The sequence below is a fragment of the Ammodytes marinus genome, assembly GCF_949987685.1.
Source record: "Ammodytes marinus genome assembly, chromosome: 8".
Lineage (NCBI taxonomy): Eukaryota > Metazoa > Chordata > Actinopteri > Uranoscopiformes > Ammodytidae > Ammodytes > Ammodytes marinus.
The window spans coordinates 21,459,309-21,483,044 of NC_137212.1; the positions used below are offsets into that span (position 1 = coordinate 21,459,309).

The 23,736-nt window shown below is 42.5% G+C and overlaps 1 protein-coding gene across 1 annotated transcript in view; it reads right to left on the reverse strand.

Annotated features, from left to right (window-relative positions):
- The window catches only part of ncanb (neurocan b), a gene marked incomplete at both ends in the record, with an annotated part of 105,663 nt that overhangs the window by 53,255 nt on the left and 28,672 nt on the right, over positions 1 to 23,736 (reverse strand). The window contains 2 exons of the mRNA XM_080032696.1: positions 2,629 to 2,745; positions 21,351 to 22,568. Coding sequence (XP_079888822.1) covers positions 2,629 to 2,745; positions 21,351 to 22,568 — 1,335 coding nt within the window. The remainder of the gene's footprint in view (positions 1 to 2,628; positions 2,746 to 21,350; positions 22,569 to 23,736) is intronic.

Consider the following 23,736-nt stretch of genomic DNA (forward strand, 5'->3'; position numbering starts at 1 on the left):
ATAGTTCGGAAGTGAAGGAGAAATAAAGAACCTCCAATGTGATGGTCAACCATTAATGATCACTGGATGAAATGGGAGCTGCAGACAAGGAATGCAACACAGAAATTGAGACCCTAACTCTTCTAGAACTTGCTTAAATTGGGTTCAAGTATTTGCCGTTACAGGCAATTAACCTTTTGCCATAATTATTATTAAAAAACATTAGATATGCAACTGTGTAGCAACATAATCAACATTACAACACTGCAATAACAGCGGGAAAGGCAATAAAACCACCATGAGAAGAAAAGCCTTAGGGAAGACACGCATAAGTGCAGAAGTTATAAGTAAATAACAAAAATTGTACATTTGTGCCTTTCGCCCAGCATTTAGGCATTTTGGAACTGTTTCTCAAAAACCAATAACTTCTGTCTCATTCAATACTAAACCTAAACCAATCGACCGCAGCAAATTACAACAAAGCACATGTGTGCGTAATTCATGCCCAAGTTAACAGGAATTTGCCACGAACGATTGATCCAACACCAGATTGTTGATTGATCACCACTGGTGTTCATGCTCGGACACACCCAAATGATGCATAATATGTTGTTTTGCATAGAAGCATTAAAGGTTATTGATAATCAGACCCAGGGCCACATTCCCCTCATGACCCCTGACCCCTGGTCTATGAGCTCTTTCCATAAGCAATGACCCTTAAAACCTCGGCTCAACCTGTTGTCTTGTGTGTGCATAAATATGGACCGCACAGATCTTGAATCGGACCTTCCCAAGATTCAACATTCTTTATGGTCTTTTCTTGTTAAGGAGGTTAAAGCTACTACGAGTAAGTCGGCACGTTGGCGACACCTTTGAACAAAAGCGGTAGTATTATTACGACGCCAGCTGTCGTGAAGCTGTTTTGTAGCTCGTGCAGGCGTGCAAGATTCAAATAATCAGGAAGCAATATGGTGCGTGTCCGTGTGTTGAAAGTGTGAGGGCACCGGACTCTTTTCGGCTCCGTGAGTCTATGGGTGACACAGCATCAACTAATGCCAGTAAGTGCTAAACACAGCTGATTGCAATGAGTTGATGCATTGTCACCTCTCACGGAGCTGAATGAGTCCCCGTGTCCTCACACAAAGCGAATGAACGAGAGATGGCAGTTAGTTAGTATGGATCACGATGAGGTAATGTGTTTATGTTGTAAATAATGACTATTTCCGATGAATAATGGTCATCTGATGATGCTGGTGAGGCAAAGTAAACTTTGTTTTAGTAGGCTACCGCTCATTCATTTAGGAGTAAACACTGCAGTCTAGTTTCGCTGCGTGAAATTGTGTATACGTTGCTTGGCAACGCCCTCCCGCCCGACTATCACTCTCCCTTTGAGCTTTTCTTCATTGCATTTTCTTTTTTTTTTCTTTTATGGTTCAGCGCCGTTATCGGTCATTATGACGACTAACAACTGTCTCAAACAAGGCTCCCGCTCCCCTTCCCTCACCTGGAGGGATAGGCTTCTCAAATCGCGTTCCTGCGCCTCACTGAAATCTGTGACCAATACGGATATGTGACCATAGAGCATGCACGCGTGTACCGAAAATCGGACTGGGTGTACGACCAGATCAAATGCAGTAATAAAAACTATATAAAAACGTCTTTCTTTGCACTGATGGTCTCGTTTGCAGTTAAAGGTAATTTATGATTATGAGAGGAAACATGAGGCTGTTTAAAAGATATTTAAAAGTTACTCGTTGCCGCTTTAAGGAGAATCAAATCATAAAAACAGGAATTAGCTTATATTTACTGCTTAAATACAGCTAAAGCCAACAATGTATGACTCAATTTTAAATGCCCACATCACAAAAGCTTCGGTACTTGATCTACTATCTACTATTGTTTGACCAACAATTCATTGGCAGGGACTCCAAATCAATGTGCCGGAACTGAACGCAGTCAACATCAACATTGTACCAATGCCACATTTATTTTCCCCCTTTCTTTTGCTGTCCTCCATCATCTGCAGAGGCATGTGCCACTGCTCCTGCGTTTTAATCAGCTGCTTCACCCCTCACTGAGCTCATGGCTCCTCTGTGGCCAATGTGTCCTTGTCCATGTCTCTGTCACTCACACACACACACACACACACACGCAACTAAAACGTGATCAGCCATTTTCTGACAATCACAATCGTCCATCACACAGCGGAAAGATGAGCTACCTACTACACCTGGGGCAGAAGTAAAGAACACACACACACACACACACACACACACACACACACACACACACACACACACACACACACACACACACACACACACACACACACACACACACACACATTGAGGAACCTCTGTCACAACTGGCTGACTTGAGATACAGCACATGAGATATTCCCTGTTCACTTTCAGTCAGAGAGGTTTATCCGAAGCTACTGGATGCGACAGGAACACTCCTCTTTGCTTTGAGTGCATAACAAGTTAGCGTATAATGATCTACATAAGAAAACTCTCTGGTGCTTTCCTTTCTAAATTCTGTGCACAGCAGACTACTTCTGGGAAACGTTATGCCAGCATATGCCTGTCTCTTTTTCCGTATGCCACCTTGATGCGTTCGCTGACCTCATAGGCCTTGGCAGTGACTCACCGATTTCGCAGCTCTCCCCAGAGAAGCCCTGAGGACAGTAGCAGCTATAGCCGTCACCTTCCTGCAGGCAGCTCCCTCCGTGGAGACAGGGGTTGGTCTGACAAGGGTTATTCTCCACTGTAGAGAGAGGGAGAGAGCGCGAGAGGGTTAACTTGACGAATGCAAATCCATAATTTATTTTCAAAACAGAGAAAAAGCATTACAAAAGTGCATCAGATGTTGACAAACGACAACAGTGAGCCAGCAGTACCCATTCTCCCTGACAAAGACAGAGGAAGAGCAGAGGTAGGCAGACAGTACTTCTTGCAACCGTCCCTGTTTCTACGACTTTTTCTACAAGGTGACGGATTGGTTGCTGTTGTGTCTGTCCAGGCCCCTGTTTATCATGACTGATTCTCGCCTGCCGAAGGATAATGTGCTGAGTTGACCCTCTACGTGTCCTACTGATGAGCCCAGGTCCTCTTAAATCAGCTGATCACCTACCAGTCATGCATACTGGCGAGGACACCTATTTTTTATGGCACATTAGTGAGGTTGCAGAGGAGGTAATAAACATATATTACCGTCGCTGGGCTAAAATGTATAACTTAAGGCTTCTTCACTTTTCTGCAGATAAATCGAGGAGATGAGTCGTAATTATTGCTCTTTTACTGTAAGATGGGAAGGAGGTGAAGAGAAGAAGTTGACAAGGGCGGTTATAGCGCAGAGCATGTCAGGAGTTTTTATCCTGTGTGCGAAGAAAGACTGTAGGGAGCGGGCTAGATTAACCGCCTTTTTATTATCCAACCCTTGATAGGATTGCAGCCCCTCCTGACACAATCCGTCAGGCCAACTTATACACTGCATCTTCTCCATAATAACAGCCAGGCTCACTTAATGATGTATGAGCGTTGAGATGCAGTGCAGAACACAGAGTGCAGTTCCGCTTGAAAGTCTTGGAATACTGTCATTTATGCGCGGCATATGTGCGTGTATTTTCTGGATGACCCTGACTCATTGCAGGGTGGTGATATACAGTATACGGTAACACGAGTTTGTGTTCAATTTCCTGTGAAAGAGGGAGATAGGCTCCCACTGCTGCAGAGAGGCTGCTGTTGATTTACGCTGGGCAGGGGGAGATGATGGAAAGGCTGCCTTTGAAAATGCATAAAAGTGATTTCGCCGAATGAGGAAAGCCATTAGAGACAGGCTCATTTCTTAAATCAACAGCGGGGTTGGGGAGGGAAGAAAAAACACTGTACGTGTTTTGAAAATAGTAATTGCTTAAAGGTTAATGATGTACTGAAGGAGATGGTAAAATCTGCAAGTGCTGAGCAGTGCAGGACACATAAAATAAAACACACACACACACAGGATATGGTTAATGTGAGCGCCTGGTTGGGTCTAATGATGTCAGCTAAAGGAGTAGAGGATGAGGTAAATGAATGGAGATGTTTGAGTCATTATCTATCCCTCCATCCATGTAACCATATAGGTCTAACTTACTGTAACTCCCTAAAAAAGTTCCTGTTCCTACATATTGTATCAAGGGCCTTTATGTATTACAACTATAAAACTTAACTGGATTTTCCTATTTGAAATACAGAAGTATTGTAGTAAACATCATTTTAATACAGCTTTCTACTTTCAACCAAAGTGTAATGTGATGCAACTTCCATCCTTTCCTTATATGGCTTGCTGTGGTTAAAGAAAGCTCAAATCATGGGTTTGCTGTTTGCCACATTTTCATCATACGCCTATGGACACCATTCAGAAACCTCAGTGTGTTTTCATGAGGGGAAAAATAGGTGGAGGCTTGAGACTACCAGCAAGAACCCCCCTCCCCCGGCATTCTTCACTCTTCAGGGTAGGTATAGCTGATGGAATATGAAAGGCTATTTTGACTCAAACAATGCTCACTCTGGGTGATGTATCCAAAATGCCAACGTGATATATTTTTTGGGGGAGAATGTGCTTTTCAAGGGCTGCTTGTGTATCACTTTTTTTTTTACAAAAATGCTTACAGTAAAACCTGCAATTCCAAGCGGTTGGTTTCTCAAATTCACCGTGAAATCCAATCTCTTCTTTGAAAGATCAAGGTGACATTTCAAACTGTGTATGTATTGGTGCTTGTGTGTTTCATTTGTAGTATAAGCAGATACAGCATACAAGAGCATACATTTAACCTAACCACTATATGATATATGACGAAAACTAGCATAAGCAAGTAACATTAGTAAATACGAAAACATTTCAGAAAGATTTTTGTTATTTATAGTCCATTACACGTTAGGTATTACGTCTTTCTTAAACTATTTGAAATGGACAAAAAAGCTGAAACACCCTTTGTTTGTGTATACTGCTATTTTACTTTCAAAGAAGACTGTCTTAAGGTATCTTTCACTTTCTGTTTCTTTTTTATGCAAATTGTATGAATTTATTAAGGTAAAATAGTCAGAAAATGTCATTGCTGTGCTTTTCTGCAGTGACATGTCAATATGTCTGTTGTGAGTAAGGTCCTACATAATATAGTAGTAATACATTTTAATTAAACTTGACTGAGAGTACACAGCAATGCTAACAGCTCTGTGAGGTTCAAATCAAATCAGTTTTCTCTTCCTACCTGCTGTAGACACCGCAGTGCGTTGAACTAAGTACCAGTAATAGCATGCTAACATGCTCGCAATGAAACCGCTAATTTGCTGATGCTAAGCAGTTAGCCTATAATGTTTACCATGTTCACCAACATACTGTAGCTCGGTGTTAGTATGCTAATAGGGACTTAACAGACAGAAAATACACCCGAGGCTGATGGGAATGTCACTAGTTACACAGGTATTTAGTCTTTGAAAAAAATATTGGACAAATTGAAAATGATGTGAGGATGGGATGGGATCAGCATATAAAAAGTAATTGTGATTGCTGTACAGCAAATGTTTTAATACACTGAAACAAGTCAGCAACTAATACATGCTTTACAGTGCTACTGCTCAATGTTAAAAGCTACAAGGAATGATCTTCTCTAAGAAAGGAATGCACTCTGCCTCAGAAAGACATATTTCCATATGTCGGCCTATTTTTAGCATATTTGGAGTAACATATTACCCCAGTATAAACACAAAGGTCGATCTTAAATCCAACATGCTGAGCGGTAGATATAAAACTGCCTGAGGCAAGAATTTATTTTAGAGTGAATGCTCTGAAATATATTGGTTTTCTTATTTTTTAAATGCTTACATTTTAGTTGGGAACATCTTAAAACATACCCCTTCTGTTCTATAAACCTCCCTGTATGACTTAATCTCTGCCTGTGTCACACTTGTACTGTGCCAAAGATAAGTCTGACATCTGAGTATCTCTGCATGCGGAGTTGATATTTAATCTCAGCTACACAAATGCCTGTACACCTTGACTCACAGCCCAGGTAGACATGCATCTGGTTGCAGTGAAAAAGTCAGCCATGCGCACAGTGTAACTGACAGCTGCGGATACAGTACTGCAGCTTTGGCTTGTTTTGTTACGTCTATTAATTCTGTAAAGGAATTTATTTTTGCCATCGTGATACACAAGAGTGACATACCTTAAACTGTAATCCATAAACTCTTTAGGATTTTAGTGGACGGCATCACCAACTTAAAGGGAAAAATCTGAGCAAAGCTTGTGTGTGACAGCTGTGTGACAGTTGTGTGTGTGTGTGTGTGTGTGTGTGTGCGCATATCTGCGGGCAGGCATGTGTTTCATGCCTTAAAAACCATAGCTGTGTATTCCTATTGGACACATTTATCTCCACAAAAAAAACCATTCACTGACATCATTTTAACCAGTTTCAGCAAAAAGGCCTTAATAAGAGATGAAACGGACTTTTCCGCAGCCATTCTCTACCAGCACTGATAAATGGTGCCTGTGCTTCCTGTGTTAATACAGACAGAGAGAGCTGAGCTGGAGCAGAATAGGACATTGATCCAATCAGCAGACAATTAGTAACGACTTATTACACACAAATGAGACTGTGTTCTTCACCATCTGTCCACTAAAGAGTAGCCGCGCCGTGTTAGTGGTGACACAGCAGGAACGGTGCACAGAGAAATGAGACAGCATTTTACAGATTGTGTGACTACAGCAACATCCTAGTCCAAAGAGATGTTCTGCATGACTGGGTGAACACGCATAGAGACAACCGTGGAACAGGTAACTTCAAATGGGTTGTGGCTGGTATAGTGTTTAAACATTCATGTCAGGGCAGTTTTTTATTTTGGGTGACATTTTGCAGATTTCTTAATTAGGTGTGTGTGTGTGTGTGTGTGTGCGTGCGTGCGCAAAGATGTGAAACTAAAGATGAATATGCATGTGAAAAACAGATTACAAAAAGGCATGCAGAGATAGAGTGAAAGCGGAAGGACAGAGAGACCCCATGTCAATGGGAAAAAGGAAAAGGGTGAGGAGAGGATACGAATTTAGCACGGAGAAGTATGAGAGAGAGAGAGAGAGAGAGAGAGAGAGAGAGAGAGAGAGAGAGAGAGAGAGAGGTGGACTGAGAACTGGAGAGAGTGAAAATGTCAGCTGAGAAGGGACAGAAATTCACACAGGGAGCTATCATACATTTCCTTCCTCTCGTAATGCTGGCTGCTAGCTTATGATTAATTACACACTGGTCTTAAAATAGGTCGCCTCTTCTATTCCTACTGTGTGTCTCTTTTTCTGTGTTGGAAGAAAGGAAAAGAGGAAGAGAGGAGGCAGAAGTCCAAGAGAGAGAGAGAGAGAGAGAGGACAGAAGAGAAAGTCTGCATATAGCACTCCAGTTTATAAAATAGTCACATAAGAGGATGAAACGAAAGAGAGACATATTTGGCCTTACATGGGCTAAGCTTTGAGGTCTGAGGTCCACGGTTATACTCATAAAACACATCCTGTAAAATATTCTCCCCTAACCTTTAGCAAATATTGAAACATCTCTTCAGTCTTGTGCGGAAATTTCCTGAAATATGTTCCTCGGTGTGACATTTTAACGCTCTATGGGGTCATGTTAAGCCTCTCAGGAGAGAGATTATCTTAGCTTTTTGGCATATTTGAGAAGCTAGTTCCCCAAGTCGACGCACACATATGCCCCGGATTTAGAAAGGACCGTAAAAGAGGATTGTCGATAAGTAGAAACATCCCGCACCCTGTGAAGTCTGAAGCTGAGTTGCTGGCAAATTCAACATTATGGAAGCCTCCTGAGAAAAAATAAGTTGCGCTGATAGAAAACACTGAACTCTGCAGGAATAAACATGTGCCATGCACTCACAGCAAAAAATTGCACACACATCATGAACTCACATTTGCTGTATATACACCTGCTTATCACCCGGTGAGGCTGTGCCTGGGCTCACTGAACCTTGTAATAGCTTTGCTGAGACAGAGATCGTGCCTTGGTCTGTTCAAGTAGTCCCCATCTATGAGCGTGATAAGCCATCACCTGGGCCCTGCCAAGAGCTGGCCCTTTAAAAATGTAATGCTACAGTACATCACTTAAAAGGTACTCAGGCACACGGAACAGCTAGAGCCAGATGGATGGCTGCGCTAAACAGCACTGCAAAGTATGGACTTAAAAATATACAGTCGTTGTCATCATCGCTGTGATGGCTCAATGAGTCCGCACTGTGACATATTCATCTTGTCAATTGCACGGTGGCTACAGCGAACATGTGTTTCATGCGATCAGAGATGATACAAAGCAAGAAAAGACATACATAATACATGCAGTGTCATTCCCTTCAATCTATGTAGTAACATAGGTCAAAGTTGAACCACAAAGTTGTTCCATAAACTTTTTTTAAAATATAATTATTGTTCTATTATTGCCCCTCCACTCTGCTGCAATCAGGACAATGACACTCACCTGCTCACTCACACACCTGATCCTATTTACTCAGAAACCATTTTTCCACACACACACACTAAATTGTTCTTTCACCCTGCCATGAGAGTGTCTCCAGCCCCCACTTTTGGATCGATTCTTCGTTGCTTGACCTAACCTTCTGTAACCTAACCCTCTAGTTGTTTGCCTGTGCCAGGTTTCTGCCTGTGTGTTTCCTGCATGCTTATGTCTTCACCCGTGATTCGCATTAAAGCCTCTGGAAGTCTGCTCTAAAAGTAGTAACAATCAATAGGGGAGAACGGGGTAAGTAGGCACACTTTTTACTCTAGTGAGAATTGCTTATCACCTAAACATCTTTCAATAGTAATTCCTACATTAAATTGAAGCTTAAGGTGTTGGCTTGAAATATGTACCCCTCACTTTTTCTATCTTATTGTAATAAAGAAGAAATTAATCATCAAAGACACCCTTACACATTGTGACAACCAACCCCATCAAGGGGTCGGTTGTCAAACACTATGGGGTTGTTTGTCATAATGTTATCTTAATGGGAATAATCTTAAAAAGAAGGCAAGAAAGTAGAACTAAATTTGAAAGTTTAATTGCATTGTCAAGTTGAAAAATAGGCCTACATAACTTACTGTAGCCTTGGCAGCTGGTCTAGTTTGGGATGCACTGGGTTGTTTTGATTTTGTTGCCCTTTTTGCTAGCTGCCTTTTCCTGCTCTTTCCTTCTCTGGGGTGTCAGTGAGGATACAGTTTGACAATTTCTTTCGTTATTGGGTTCCTTTTCTGGCTGCAGCCTTGAGATAACATGTGACAACCAACCCCCCAAAAAATGTGACGACCAACCCCAACTTGAATTTCTTGCTAGCATCAAGGCCAACAACCATCTGACAACTAATTAGCTTGCTAACCACAATCTAAAATAAAGTTTACCCTTCACACTTTGTATGGGTAACAAGTGTTTTGTTGTTAACCAAAACATAACCTGCCTCATCTACACCGAATTTCTGTAAAGTTTATCAAACAATATCTTTAATTTGGATTGATGAAACTCTTTTCAAATGCTTACTATCATGCAACTGACTCCCCAAAAGACATTGTTAGAAAGATAAAAGTGGATTTGGGGTCACAGTGGCTTTAAAAGACATTTTTAACAACTGTATCCTATGGGTTGTGTGCTGCATTTGGGTCAAACGTGACAGAAAGTATAGAGGCAAACAGAAAAAGAAGTGAGATTGACATGCAATAAAAGGTCCATGACCGGAATCAAACCCAGTACGTTAATGTTATATGAAACACAGCATAGCCATTCGTCTACCGGTACAGAAAATGACACCCATCTGGAACTCCAGCCAGCTGGAGCTAAAAAGTAGCTGCGATGATGTGTGCTGTTCACTGAGCCGCCTGCGTGACCTGTATCCAAGTCCAAGTTTCCATCTCTTCCGCTGACGTGGATGGACAGCATCAGACGGAATCACAGGTAGGAATATGATCCATGTATCAACGTGTCCCCACAGACAGGCCAAGCAAGTCATTTATACTGCAGATGAGCTACAATTACTGCCAGGGCATTCTAAATACACACCGGGCGAGATATGAAACCTATTTCTGCTGAAATATAGATAACATAGCACCAGGATGCATTACTCTGATAACTTCAAAGGAATTGACTTACAAAAGCACTACATGAGGGTGGAAATTCAGGGGCAGGGAGGTGGTAGAGGAAAGAAGAATAGATGGAGAGAGACAGACATTACGTTTTTCTTGTCGGCGGACTTGCTCTGGGTTTGGTGCTGATGATGTCAGCGCCCCTGCAGTCAGTCGGCAGAGTCGGACAATCTAATGTGTGCAGAGGCTCATGGACCGCAGTGTGGAATATTACACCAAACACTTCATCATTACAGTCCTCGAGGTCATACACAGAATGGAGAGGGGTCAGTGCGCCTCGCCTCTGTGAAAACCAAGCTTCCACCTCTCCCTTTTAACCCACTGCACCTACTGTCAGTCGACCGTAGTGGTGTGTGGGATAAATAAATCCCAGGGGTAGGGGTTGCGAAATGAAAATGGAAAAAATAGTATTATTTTCTACAATTTACTTAAAGGTTCAGTAAGCGGAATGGTCAGTTTAGGTAACTTCCTGTCACTGACTACAGTTAGCAGTCCCCTTCCTTGTCTCCACGTCACCACATTAAAGCAGCGAGTTATCTAGCATCATTTCAGATAAGTAAGTGTAATAAAACATGATAAAAACCATTAAAACAGATATTGGGAAGGATTTTTACCTGCTCCGCCATTGTAGGCGCATAAACATTCACCGATCTGTCGCTCTGCGCGTGCACCGGCAGTGAGACGGGTGCAGGTTTGTAGCGTTCTCTCTTCTGATTGGATATCAGTTTCAGGATCCCCGAAAAGTTTATTTGCCGATTACATGCAGAGCGGGTGACTGAGAGATCAGCTTTATGAAGCGCGAACACTATATAAGTGATCACTGTATGAATAAAGAACTATTTAACACTTATATTAACATAAATAAATCGCTTACTTCACCTTTAATCAAGCAAACTACTGGGTAATTTGAACATATACAAAGCCTCCTAGTTGTGGTCTGTGTCTGACACAATATTAGAACAGTGATGAAAAACCCGGTGAATCGTATGTCTACAGAGTTGTGGCCAGGAAAAAAAGTAAAAACTCAGCTCTGCAAAGTTGGTTGAGGTAAAAATTATTATTCATATCACATACATCTATGTATAAATAAATATATATGTTTTTAGTAATATCATTATGCTAGCACCATAGTGCTATCTGCTTCATTTCATGTCATGATTAGTTGGCTTGTAAACATGCTTGTAGCAGTGGTTACCATGGGTTTTTGGCACTACATTTCTCATATTGAGAATCTAGACACAGACTTGTCTTCATGCGTGTGGTGATGAAATAGGTCTGGGCCTGCAGCTTCAAAGACAACAAAACGACAGAAAAATAAATCAAAAGGGTCACATAAAGTAAATACTGTATATCAAAGGGATCCCATACAGTATTAAGTTGGTTGTAAAGAATAATGATTTAATACTCATCATATTCATCTTCATCTCCCCACCACAGCTTCTGGCAGGAAGTCAGTGCTCAAGGGCAAATGAAAACATACTTGCTGAATCGGGGCTTGAACCCAGCTTCACCGCTTAAAAAAAAGGCTGCATACGCCACTGTGCATCCTTCAAGGAATGTGGTCATATCTTACTTAGAGGGAAGGTTGTAGATGGAGCAGGTGTAGTGATGTGATTACTGTACAGAGACGGGGCAGAGCAACCTCTGACAAACTAGGATTGATGATCACTGCAGGGGTCGGGAACAGCTATTTCTATCTGTCTGACCACATGTGGTGCCCGGTGCCTGGCTAGCATATACAGTGCACACATTTGTGTATGAGCGAGAGCGTGTGTCCGGGGGTCGAAAGGGATGAAAGAGGCACTGGATGTAGACCCTAATCTGACATGCCAAATGCAGTATAACTCATGTAATCTATTACAGTCATGCATTATTTATTACTGAGCACGATGAGTTTGAAATCAACACTGGATTACTCAAATGACTAAGACTACCATGCCAATATACACAACTGTTCCAAGTTATTATCTATTTAAGCAGTGCCATTATTTATTAATTAGTAGTTAAGCCAACCCTGCAGGTGTATGTGACACAAAGGAAATCGAGCTACGGAGACACAGGAAGAAAACAAGTCAAACTATTTCTTATAAGTTTGAATATACTTCCACACTGAAAATAAACACGAAATACAGCAGTAAAATAATTCATAGACAATCTTTATTTCGAGCCTTTGAATTTTCAGCATCATCTCTTTCAACTCCATAAAAAAAGTTTCCTCCTGTCGTCTGCACACGCAAACACTTGCACACAAACACAAGCACACACACACACACACACACACACACACACACACACACACACACACACACACACACACACACACACACAAACACACAAACACACAAACACACACACACACACTATGAAAAGCATGACACTTGCAATTAGCCACAGTGCCAGAAGCCTGAGACAGCAGAAAGCAGCCGATGCGCTCTTAGTGAGCACTTCGTGAACCGAGCGTCACACTGAATCAGCCTGGAGAGGACCAGGGAGGAGTAACATGCCAGCAATTCAATACAACCCAATTCAGCGCGACTGCACGGGCGAGACTGACGGAGAAATTGAGGGTCTATTGTTACAAGAGCGGCACTTGTGGTGTCTCCATTGGTCCTAAATAAATTGCATTATCTGGGCTGTCAGAGTGGCAGGAAAATAATCCATCCTAGCTTATCATCACAAACACACCTTGGATTCCCTCCCCCCTCCTTCTCTTCAATGTGGCTTTGCTCTCACTGTCAGGAGGACTTTGTGAAATGAGAATATTGAATAAACTGCATTCCCCTTCTTTAATTATCCAATAATACTCTATACAGTATGCTGACTGAAAGTACGCAGAGAAGAAGAGAATGTAACAGTTACTGTCAGCGATGCACTATGAATTATCCATACTTCGCATGATTACGGAAAAGAACATGTATTGTTACACGTCAAGTGATGACAGTGCAGTGAACAAGCATGTATGCATGACAAATTCAAATTAATTAAAGGGAAAGGAGGGCTGAGTTCCTGTCTCAAGTACAATTAATAGACCAAAGGACATTTGCTTGTGATTTTCATAGTGCCGCATTCATGTAGTGCAAGAAGCTCAATGATACATGGATATTTTTTTAACCTTGAAATGCACTTTGCCAATCAAGTGTGCGTTTCTTTGCCCCACACAGCAAGTGTGTATGGTGAGAAAGTGCAAGGCCCGGTTCAACCAGTGAGAGCGACGGCATATGCAAATGAAATGCGAGCAGAGATGTTGGTATTCCCACTTAAATTGGTTCTGTGTCAAACATAGCATAACATTTATGATGTGGTACCACCTGCCGGTTTATAGAAAAATGGTTGTATAATGTAATAATCCTCAGTAATTGACATAAACCCTCTTAATTGGATATTCACTAGGCCTACACACTTTACAGATTGAAATCAAACCTCAAAAATATAACTGTACAGTGATAACAGCCAGAATGGGTGTAAAACAGGCTGTGATATGAGTAATTCAGTTTTTAATCTCCTCCAGTGCTTTTAAAGACTGTCATTTGATTAAATCCCTACAGCAATTTGAAAGCAGCAGGAGAGACGTAGAACTGCAGTTCTTAATTGATAAGTGCCATACGAAAATGCACAATGGCCCATTGTGAATGTCAATGTAGTTACATTGACAAAATCATACAACATCAAGCAACACCAGGCTGCTGCGATCAAATTAATTGGACATAACTTTATATATCTGCAGGCTGTAGCTGCTCCTATAAAGTTGAATACTCAACCATACTCGATATTCAATTTACTGTATGTTTATTTAGGTTTTAATTCTAAACTTAAGACTCATCTTTTAAGCCAAGTGTTTTCATGTGTGTTGTGTGTGTCTTGTAATATGCAGCCAGTATACAGACAACACCTCTTTGTCCCTATGCGGAGAAGCTGATTTGCACTCGTGTCTTCTCACCATTTGGTTTAGCCTATACTAACCAATACTGTGACTGACTGACAATGATTGATCACCTAAGCCCTCCCATTTATATTCTACTTCTCCCAAACCTTTTGCGCTGATGTAAACAAAGATAGCGAGTACACTTGGACACACCGTCACTGACCTTGCACAGAAGGCCTAGTGTGCTGTGCAGTTCGTTATGAAAATACCATCACAAAAGAGCAGGAAACACACACACAAACACAGACGCGTGCGCACACACACACACACACACACACACACACACACACACACACACACACACACACACACACACACACACACACACACACACACACACACACACACACACACACACAGATTGGGGAGACTATACTCCCTTTCCATATTCCACTGTGGTTACTATCAAGACATAGTTTTGATAGCAGAGAAGCGCTATTAGGGGAAGCAAGCTGTAGGCAGGAGGGTTTGCCTGGAGACCCGTTGGAAAAACTCGACAAAGAAAAACTCACAGTGCCCCTGCCAGCAGAAACTCTGAAAAGAAGCTTGCCTTCGCCAAAATTCCCCCAATCTTACACTACAATTTGCAAAAAAACATCCTTTCTTTTTATAGTTCAACAGATCCTGCACATTTACACATTTGCATCCACCACCCCACACCATTTGAGAAACCCTCCTTGCCCTAAAGACTTTTCATTTGTCCCCTGTTTGTGAGTCATCCCCCCCTCTGGGACAGTTCTGTGGGTGTGTCAGACAAGCTCTGCATTAAGGGACCCCTCAAACCCTCCTCCCACTGTGGGCTGGCTGCTTGCATGATGCGTTGTGACTGACGCCAGGAGCCAAACACCCTTGCTACTGCCTTTGCTCTGCCTTCAGCGCCGGCGGGAGTGAGTGAGAGAGATAGAGCGGGAGTGAAGTCAGTCAGGCAGTCTAGTAGCTTGAGAATAAAAAAACCCAGCTGTGTGTGTACTCATCCTCTCCACTGCCACTCCTTTGTAGCTAGGAAATACCACAATCTGAAATCATACATTTTACTGTTAACCTTGATGGCAGGCGGTTCCGTTTTTTTCGACAGCATGTGCCCGCATGTGTGACCAGGCTGAGTTGCCGACGGATATGAGTGTGTGTGTCTGACTGTAAATTAATGGAGAATGCAAAACACGACAGAAACAATCTCAGGGACGCTGCCATATTCAAATATCGTTGGGTGTGCTTCAGGCTTAACAGATCTCAGACACAAACTGTATCTGTGTCGCAGTGTCACATTATAATACATCTATATCCAAATCCCTCTTGTTTAGAGCTGATAAAAACAGAGAGAAAACTGATGTGCAAAACAACATGGCTGTGTACTGCTAGTGTTTGTCTCCCTTATGTGTCCTCTAGGGAGGATGGAGCTGTTAGATACAGATAGAGAGGTGAAATAGTCTTTCAGCAAAAGGAAGCAGATTCCCTGACAGTCTAATCTGACACTTTCTGAATGCTCCATTGTAACGGTTAGCCAAGTAACCCGACCAGGTTAGTCTCTCCGGCTCTCCACAGCCACACAATGACTCCACACAGAGGATTAAATTCCTTCTGACAGGACCCTGCCATGCTGTCTGTCTGTCTCCATCCATCCTGCCCACCTTTCCCCAATTGATGACAAAAACAGGTGGACAAAACAGGTCCACTTTATGAAACTCTACGCACCTTCATGGGGCCCAGAGAGGCTCTAAAATTGAGTTGACAATTGAAAGTGAGGAAGTGCTTCATCGGGGAACACATAAGAATGGGTTGGCATATGGCTGAGCAGAGGTCTTTTCTTATCCGGTTAACAGATGCGGCTAAATGAAAATGACTATAATAAAATGAGGGGAGATGAGGACGCCTGGATGCTCCAACAGGCAGTTAAGAGTCTCATCTGCTGTGTGGCTTTTTACTTTGTAGTTTTATTCCCCATTGAGCCAGTTATTTCGGACTGTGTGCTCTCCAAAAGCCAAGAGGAGTAAATTTGCACCATGTTTGGCTAACATGGGAATAGCACCAATAATTGTTAACTCCAAACCAAAATGTAATAAAACGTTGAATGTTCTCACAACAATTCTTTATGCATATGTGAGCATAAGGCATTTTACCAACAAAACAAACACATGATAAAAAAGCATGTGTTGCAGCCAGGCTAAATAAAAACAAATGGAGCTTAGCGTTTATTGTTACCTTGTTCTTGAAGTTAACATAGGAGTCTTTGGAGGGCTGTGAGATGAGAAAATATTCATGAAAGCAACAACAAAACTTGCTTTGCAGTTCTGCTGCGGATCTGCTACCAGAAAGAGATTCAGTCATTCATCTGCCATAATGGGAGCTCTGGGTCATACAATCTAGAAAATAAAGTACAGCTGCCCTTGATGCAGCTCCTAGAGGCTGAATAATCACCGGGTTTTGTTGTGGCAGCATAATCAAGTATCTTTATGATGCCCGTTTAAGACAGCTTTTCAGTGTTTTTTTCAGGCTCACTGCAGAATATTAAACCCACATTTTCATGGTGCATTAGCTTTACAAACTAAGCTGGGTGTTTCATTCCCTTTATGTGTATCATCACAGTTGCTATTCCCCTCAAAATATCAATGAACACTCTACAAACAGATATTTTGCTAGCCCATTTCTCAATCTCCTTCACGGAAAATCCTGCACTAAAATATTTAGTCACTGTGAGATTTTACTTTACCAGTTTAAAACGTTTTTTTTTTGCAAAACTGCCAATTTATGCCTTTCGTATCGCTGCTAGTGCTTGCTGCAATGTTCGACGACATTTCACTGCATATCACTTGACTTGGTCCATGGAGAGAATGATCACACACATGTAGAGTCAGACCGCACTTCTTTAATGCTGAAAACCGCTGTGACAACAACTTAAAAATGGCATATTTGAAACAACGCACGACTTCATATCGCACATCACTTCACTTCCTGGCGTCTGATATTGAGACGTGATGGTAAATAAGCCTATAGCTTATCTCTGCTTAAGTTACTAATCTGAAGCTGTTGGCTTTGCATAGGAAGGCTCACAGCACTACTAGCTTCAGCGTCACGGAATCATCCATGTTGGTACCAGTAACGTAAAGATGAAGAAGTGCGATGTCATAGAGGAAAGCTTCTAACATCTGACTTGAGTCAGCACGGTGAGTCAGCATCAATTACATTTTGACCAATTAAGATTGAGCTGTTTTTGTAATAAGCAGGGTTTGTTTATATAACATAAAAATATATATGACCTTCTATCCTTGGCAGCCCAAACCTGCTGGGAGCGGACAGCCTTCACTCTAATGTGAAGGGCAGCACGATTTATCCAGGAATATAGAAAAGTGTTGGCGCAGAGTGTGATATTTGGGACTTAAAGCTTTTAGCTCAGGAATGTCGCCACAGACACCCAGATTGTATTACTCTGCAAAGCTGCAAATATGGCAAATCATTTGCTCAATCACTTCACTCTTTGATGGATAGTAATTTAACAGGACCGAATGCAATGGAGAGTGCTCATTGAAGCCTTATGTCCCATAGGGGACGAAGAGGAGTAAGTAAGTAAGTAAGTAATTTAACAGGAAATTATGGATTACAGCTTTAATTCGATTGTATTGGTGGATAATCATTATCAACCGTGATGTATGCAAAGGGGTCAGTGTGATTTCTCACCACAAATTACTTAAGCTAATTTTCGACACATTGGTTGCTTGGTTATTGCCTTGGTTAACCGGATACAAAGGGTCTATGCTCAGTCAGCATAGAGCTGTGTGTAGCGCCGTTTTATCCCACACTGTAATGGAGCTCAGTGTCCCTCAAGGCAGTTCTTAAACAAATCCCATTCCATTAATATGCAGCAGCCAATGGCACAGAATTAGATTTCGTAAGAGTCTATGATATGGAAAAAATTACACCATAAAAATGAAAGATGGGAAGAATAGTGTGAGAGACAAGAAGCCGATAAGAGGACGACAGATATAGGCAGTGGATGCATGAAAGGGAGGTGACTCTTATTTAACAGACGAAGATCGTGTGGGACATATGCGGTTAGACAGCAATTGCCTGTCTTGTCTTGTACCTCATTGGAGTTCAAGAGGCTATCAAAACATTATGCCAGAGAGAGTCATAAGAATGTCCAGAGGAGTAATAAAATACATAAAGTTGGGCAGACGGGGAATCGAAGGAGACCTGGGAAAAAAAGCCAAATAGGGAGGGAAAGACAAGAGAGGGAAAGAGAAGGATGGTGTGAAAAAAAGATGGGAGACGCAGGGAGGGGAGAGGCAGGAAAATCAATAGGCTTCTATATGCAGCATCCCGAATGTGCCCTCTTGACAGCCTATATCTAAAGGACTCCCAACAGCCAGCAGACAAAATGGACATCTATCCACACAGACCCATACTGATAATGCCACCAAAGCCTGTCCCCTTTCCCCCATTTATCTCCCTCTGTCCCTCCTTCAAACCAATACACACATGCATTACTTCAAAGAACTGGCTCTTTCTCCTCCAAATGTAACACTGTAATTTGGTTGAGGGCTGCCTGCCGAGTTATTGATGCGGCTCGAGGTCTGATCCATCCTGAGCCTGGGGGGATAAGGATATCAAGTCACGATGGCTATTACTCAAGATCCGGTTCCCTGTTTGCCAGAGTTTCAGCTAGTGGCATTTGTAATTTAAAAGGCTGGACAGAAAGCCAACATCACTGTATTCCTCCTCCACCCACCTCATTTCGTCACCCCTAACGGTTGAGTGCAGGTGCTCTAAACCATTGGGCAGGCCTTTCAATGCTTGTTGCGATTCTCTGGGCCTCATAAAACATTCCTGTAACTTTCTTGTGGCTTGTAACAAACTTCCATTCAACACTGTGTTTAGGATTATACAATATGGAAATAAAGATATGAGTAATTGAAAATGAAATAAAATGAAACGTGTTTACTTTCTCACAGTGTTCACAGCGAAGGATTAAGACATATATTCTGTTTATTTGTGTGTGTGTGTGTGTTTATATGGGATGGTGCGGCATGTGGGATGGATTATAGAGGTTTACTCCTGAAGCAGGCTTGGCATGCTGGTGCTTGTTCACATATTTAGTTTGTATGTGTGTGTGCGTGTGTGTGTACGTCCACCCATCTGTGTGGGTTTAGCTGGAGGCCAGAGCGATGGGGGAATTGGAAAAAGCTGGATGTGGCATTATATACCAGCGTCTTATCGCTCTGATATACGGCCAAATGGGACATACAGGGGGCTGAGACTGTTCTGATAACAAACAGGAAGGAGGCGGGAAGGAAGTACAGCAATGTAAAGGGGAAAAAGAGGGAGGAAGGAGGAGGAGGAGGAATGTGCTCTCTGGGGGCCCATGGGACCGTGTTACTGTAATATTTGATCATTGATTAAATAGGTATATGAACACCCTTCTACAGCATCATGAAGGAAACATTCACCCCCTTTAACTCCTTTCCAGAGATGTCCATCCTTCTGCACTTTTCCTCCTCTCTGTCTCTAATCTTACTGCTGTCATGCGCAGCAGCCATTGCAGTAATGTTGTCTGTACCACAACTGACACCTACAAAAGGTCACTCAGGGGGAGACGTCTCATGCTTCTAATCACTTAACAAGAGCAGGGCCACTCACTCTGTCCCTAATGTCACTGTATCAGAAATAGCGATAGACAAAATGTACTCATGTCCTATCTTTCTGTAAATAACAGCAGGATGTTCTCTATTTTGATATGATACCATTTAATGTGAATAAAGCAAATGTCCTGCAAGCTGCAATCTTTGTTTCTTTCTTATCCGACTGAAATCTGTATTATGTTCACAAAGTTAAACAAGTAGAGTAGTGTCATGGTCATGCTCCACAGTAAGCTACAACACTCCACCTCAAGTGAACAAGATGTTCCTGTCTTCAGCCTTTAAGATTTTTTCTACTGAAACCACAGTTTCATCAATATCTCCTCCACTGGCTGTTATTAAAAGGACAAAGGCAAATCCCCCGCTTCACACTCTCATGTAAACCAAATATAGTTCTGCTGGGGAAATATGCTGATACAGTACAGTGCTCAATGTTAGAAAAGTGCCTATAAATGACAGTGGGCAAGCGTACAGAAAATAAAAACAACATACAGTAATTTCACAGTACATGAAAAGTGTTCTTTTTCATGACAATTCAAATTTGGTGGAACTTGGATACTGCCCGAGATTAAAGTGGTACATTTGCAAGAAAGACCCACACATTTACGAGAATAAAGCTCTAATATTCTCTTAAATGATAATGTCACATCTTTTTATTCTCTCATTATTTGCCAGAGAATAGAAGTTTACTTCTTTTCGGAATTTTTTTTCAGAGTATGACCCCAAGATGAGGCGGAATGACTGACATTATTAAGGCACAATAAATGTTGCAAGGATTCTTAGAAAAAGAAAAATATAAGAGAAATATTAGGCAAACAACATCTTCCTTGTGTTTAAATTACAAATTTAGAACAGGAAGAGACGATTGGCCCTGAGAACAAAATGTCTGTTATGTTAATTTACTCTGTGGTTTTCTGCCACAGCAGCAGGTCCATTAACTATCAAAAGAAATCAATGCGAGCATGCTGAGACAAACAGAGCAAACGCAGCTATTATCCTGAACAACAAGGCAGCGTGAGAGAGGAAAGTTGAGGCGAGTGGGAGAGAAAGTTTAAATGAGAAAGGAGAAGAGACTGCAGTCAATTACGAGTCCCATCTTGCGGCTTGTGTCTACATTGATTTGTTGGGGACTAAGATCTCGGCCTCTCCCTGGTTCACTTAATTGCACTCACTCTGACCCACTAATTACTTCACTAAGACCTAGTTGGTCTCACCTGAGTGCAGTGCCTCACTATCCGGAGCTTTCTCTCTATTGTCAACAGGGTAGGAAGGAAGAGAAAAGGAAGAGGATGTGAAGGCAAAAAGGAAGAACAAGCCAGGATTAAGAATGCATGAAGAATGTCAGAGAGGAGAAGAGAGAGGGGAACAGTAGGATGGAACAACAGGGGACAGTCAGTCTGGAAATAAAGGTGTATACTGTATATTTAAAATGGTTCACAGAGCTGTGAACTCATGGGGAAGGCATGCAGCATTGTAAACATACTGCTGTTACAGTACTTTATGTCACCTCAGGAAAGCGATGATGTGAAGAATGTTTCTGGCTCTCACTGAGATGCATTCATAATTGAATAACTATCTACTGATTACATAATAACTCATAATCAGGAAGAGAAAATGACGGCGATAATTCATTCATTGGAAACACCGGGAAGCTTACGTACCTGATGGGAGAAGCCCAAAGGCCCAGTTGGGTACAAGGATGCCAAACGGATTGCTTGTGTCTTTGCTGTCTTTGTTGTTTGTCGTCATCGTCGAAGCTGAATTTTGGCTCACGCCTTTGCCAGGCTTCCATCGACTTCCAACCACAAAGGACTCAGACACCGCAGACCTGGACTCCATTTCGGTGGCACCACCGTTTGAAGCCGAAGCAATGGTAGTCAACTGATTCCCACCGCTAGTTGTTTGAGATGCCGCACTTGGTGCTGCAGCAGCTGAGAGGTGGCCATGCAGGTCAGCTGTGCTTGTCGTTAGCTCCCTCTCTTCATGAACCCAGGAAATGGATATTGAAGGCTCCTCTGGGGAATTTTCAGAGTCGGTGGCTGCTGCGGTGGTAGGATCCGTCCTCTGTGTGTCTCTGGTGGTCAGTAGCTGCACCGTGGTCACCTCGGAGGTTGTCAGCACCTCCATTAGGTTTTTGGGTGTAGAGGTCACCACCACTTCCTTCATGCTTGTGCCAGTGCTTTGCTTCTTAAAGACAGGAGTGAAACCTGAATTTGAACTACCCTCTCCTCTTTGTGAAGAAGTGGAGGAGGAGAGGGTGTCAGTAGGCCGACGGAAGAAGATTATCTCCCCCCTGGCCTCCTCTGCTGTTTGTGGCTCCTGAGAGCCCTGAGGTGGGGTGGTGGTGGTGGGCTGGTCCACTAGCTGCCACTGGGACAGAGTAGTGTGCTCTGCCACAGTCACAAGCTCCCCGAGTGAAGGCTCTGTCTCAAGACTCAGTTTGACATTTCTGCTGTCAAAGTTGTTGGCTTTCAATCCAAAGCCACCAGGGAAGTTGCTCCCTTCACTGCTCCCCTCTAGGTCCCTCTCCTCCCCTGATGCAGCACTGGGAGCCGATGGAGCTTTAACATCTTCTCCATCCTGGTCCTTCCCCTGGCCTGAATAGTTTTCTGGGTTGTCCTGTCGAAGGGAGGTGGGCAGGGTCATCACCTCCAGCGGCCCTGCTTTGGCTTCCATAGGCTCCCAGGTGGGATGGTTACCCACATAGGGCACATTTCCAGGGGGGCCAAGTTTGGAGCCACGCATGGACTTGATGGCCCACCAAAATTGGCTGCTGGGGGCGGGAGCAAAAGCTGGGCCTCTTTTGGGACCCTGAGGAGCAGATATGTTGACATGTTCACTGGGTGTTGGTCCATCGTTGGAAGCTGATGGAGTGAATTCTAAAGGGAACACAGAGACAGAATAGATTAATTATTATAAATTCCATTACGGGGGTGGGAAGGTTGGGGGTGGATTTAATTTTATGGATGTGGAATTAGCATTTAAAACTCAAAGCCTGGCTTACATGGGCTCCATATAACTTTTACAGGGAGCACAGGCAATTATTATAAAAATATGAGACTGCTGATATCAGTGGTGAAAGTCACTGGTATGGTTTTCTGTCTTGTGTGGACTTAGTCACTGTTTTTGATGTTGTTGAAGAGTTTATTTAATCTGTACCCACACTATAAACCAGTATGTAAGAAGGATAGCAAAGTTAATTGTGTAGAAATAAAAGGAGAAACTAAGACCACCTCCATAAGTGTGCTTTTCATAGCCAACATCTGTGCCCTACAAAAAGTATTTAAAATATGTTTTGGCATCAAATTCAGAGGCAAAATTGGTCCAACAACTCAACAATAAAACTTTATTACACATACATTATTACGTGTTAACATATTCTCAGGTAGCTCTTATCCCAAGGCTCTCTGAAAGTACCGGTTAACTGGAATGTTCTAGAAGATGGAGGCTTTGGGCTTTTTTCCTCCCCAGTGGAGCTGATCAGTGCTACCAAAGTCGCTGGAGTTTGTTGACAAAGATGGGAGCCATCTCTTCTGGAAGCCCATAAACTAACACGTGTGCATGCACAAACGTACCAAAAGGATGGAATGATGTTTGCAAAGTAATTTCACACTTCTCTTGTCAGTCCCTGTTTTCTTATTGCCTCCGGGTTTTTGTTAACCCAATACAACCTCCTGAAGGGAACACACTTGCCTGTGGTGAGGGAAGCCATGTGGAAAAACGCAGGAGCCCTTGCAACATGATAAGCAAATGACTTGCTCCACCAACAAGCTCCATCTAGAGCCGTTTATTTAGATGAAGTGCTCCACTGTACCTTATCAGCTTACGGCTTTAAACCAGACACCATCAATAATTCATTCTGTCTGCATGTGTGACTCACGGCTGGTGTGAGACTCAGTGCAGTTGTGTTACTGAGAGGCCGAGCTAGTGTTGCTACCACCATCAATCGCTCAGCTCGGTTGGGTTGCCCTCGGTTCGGTTAACATGTCTGTAAACCAATAGCGATACTGCATGGGCTGTGTGCAACACAACCCAGCAGGACAAATT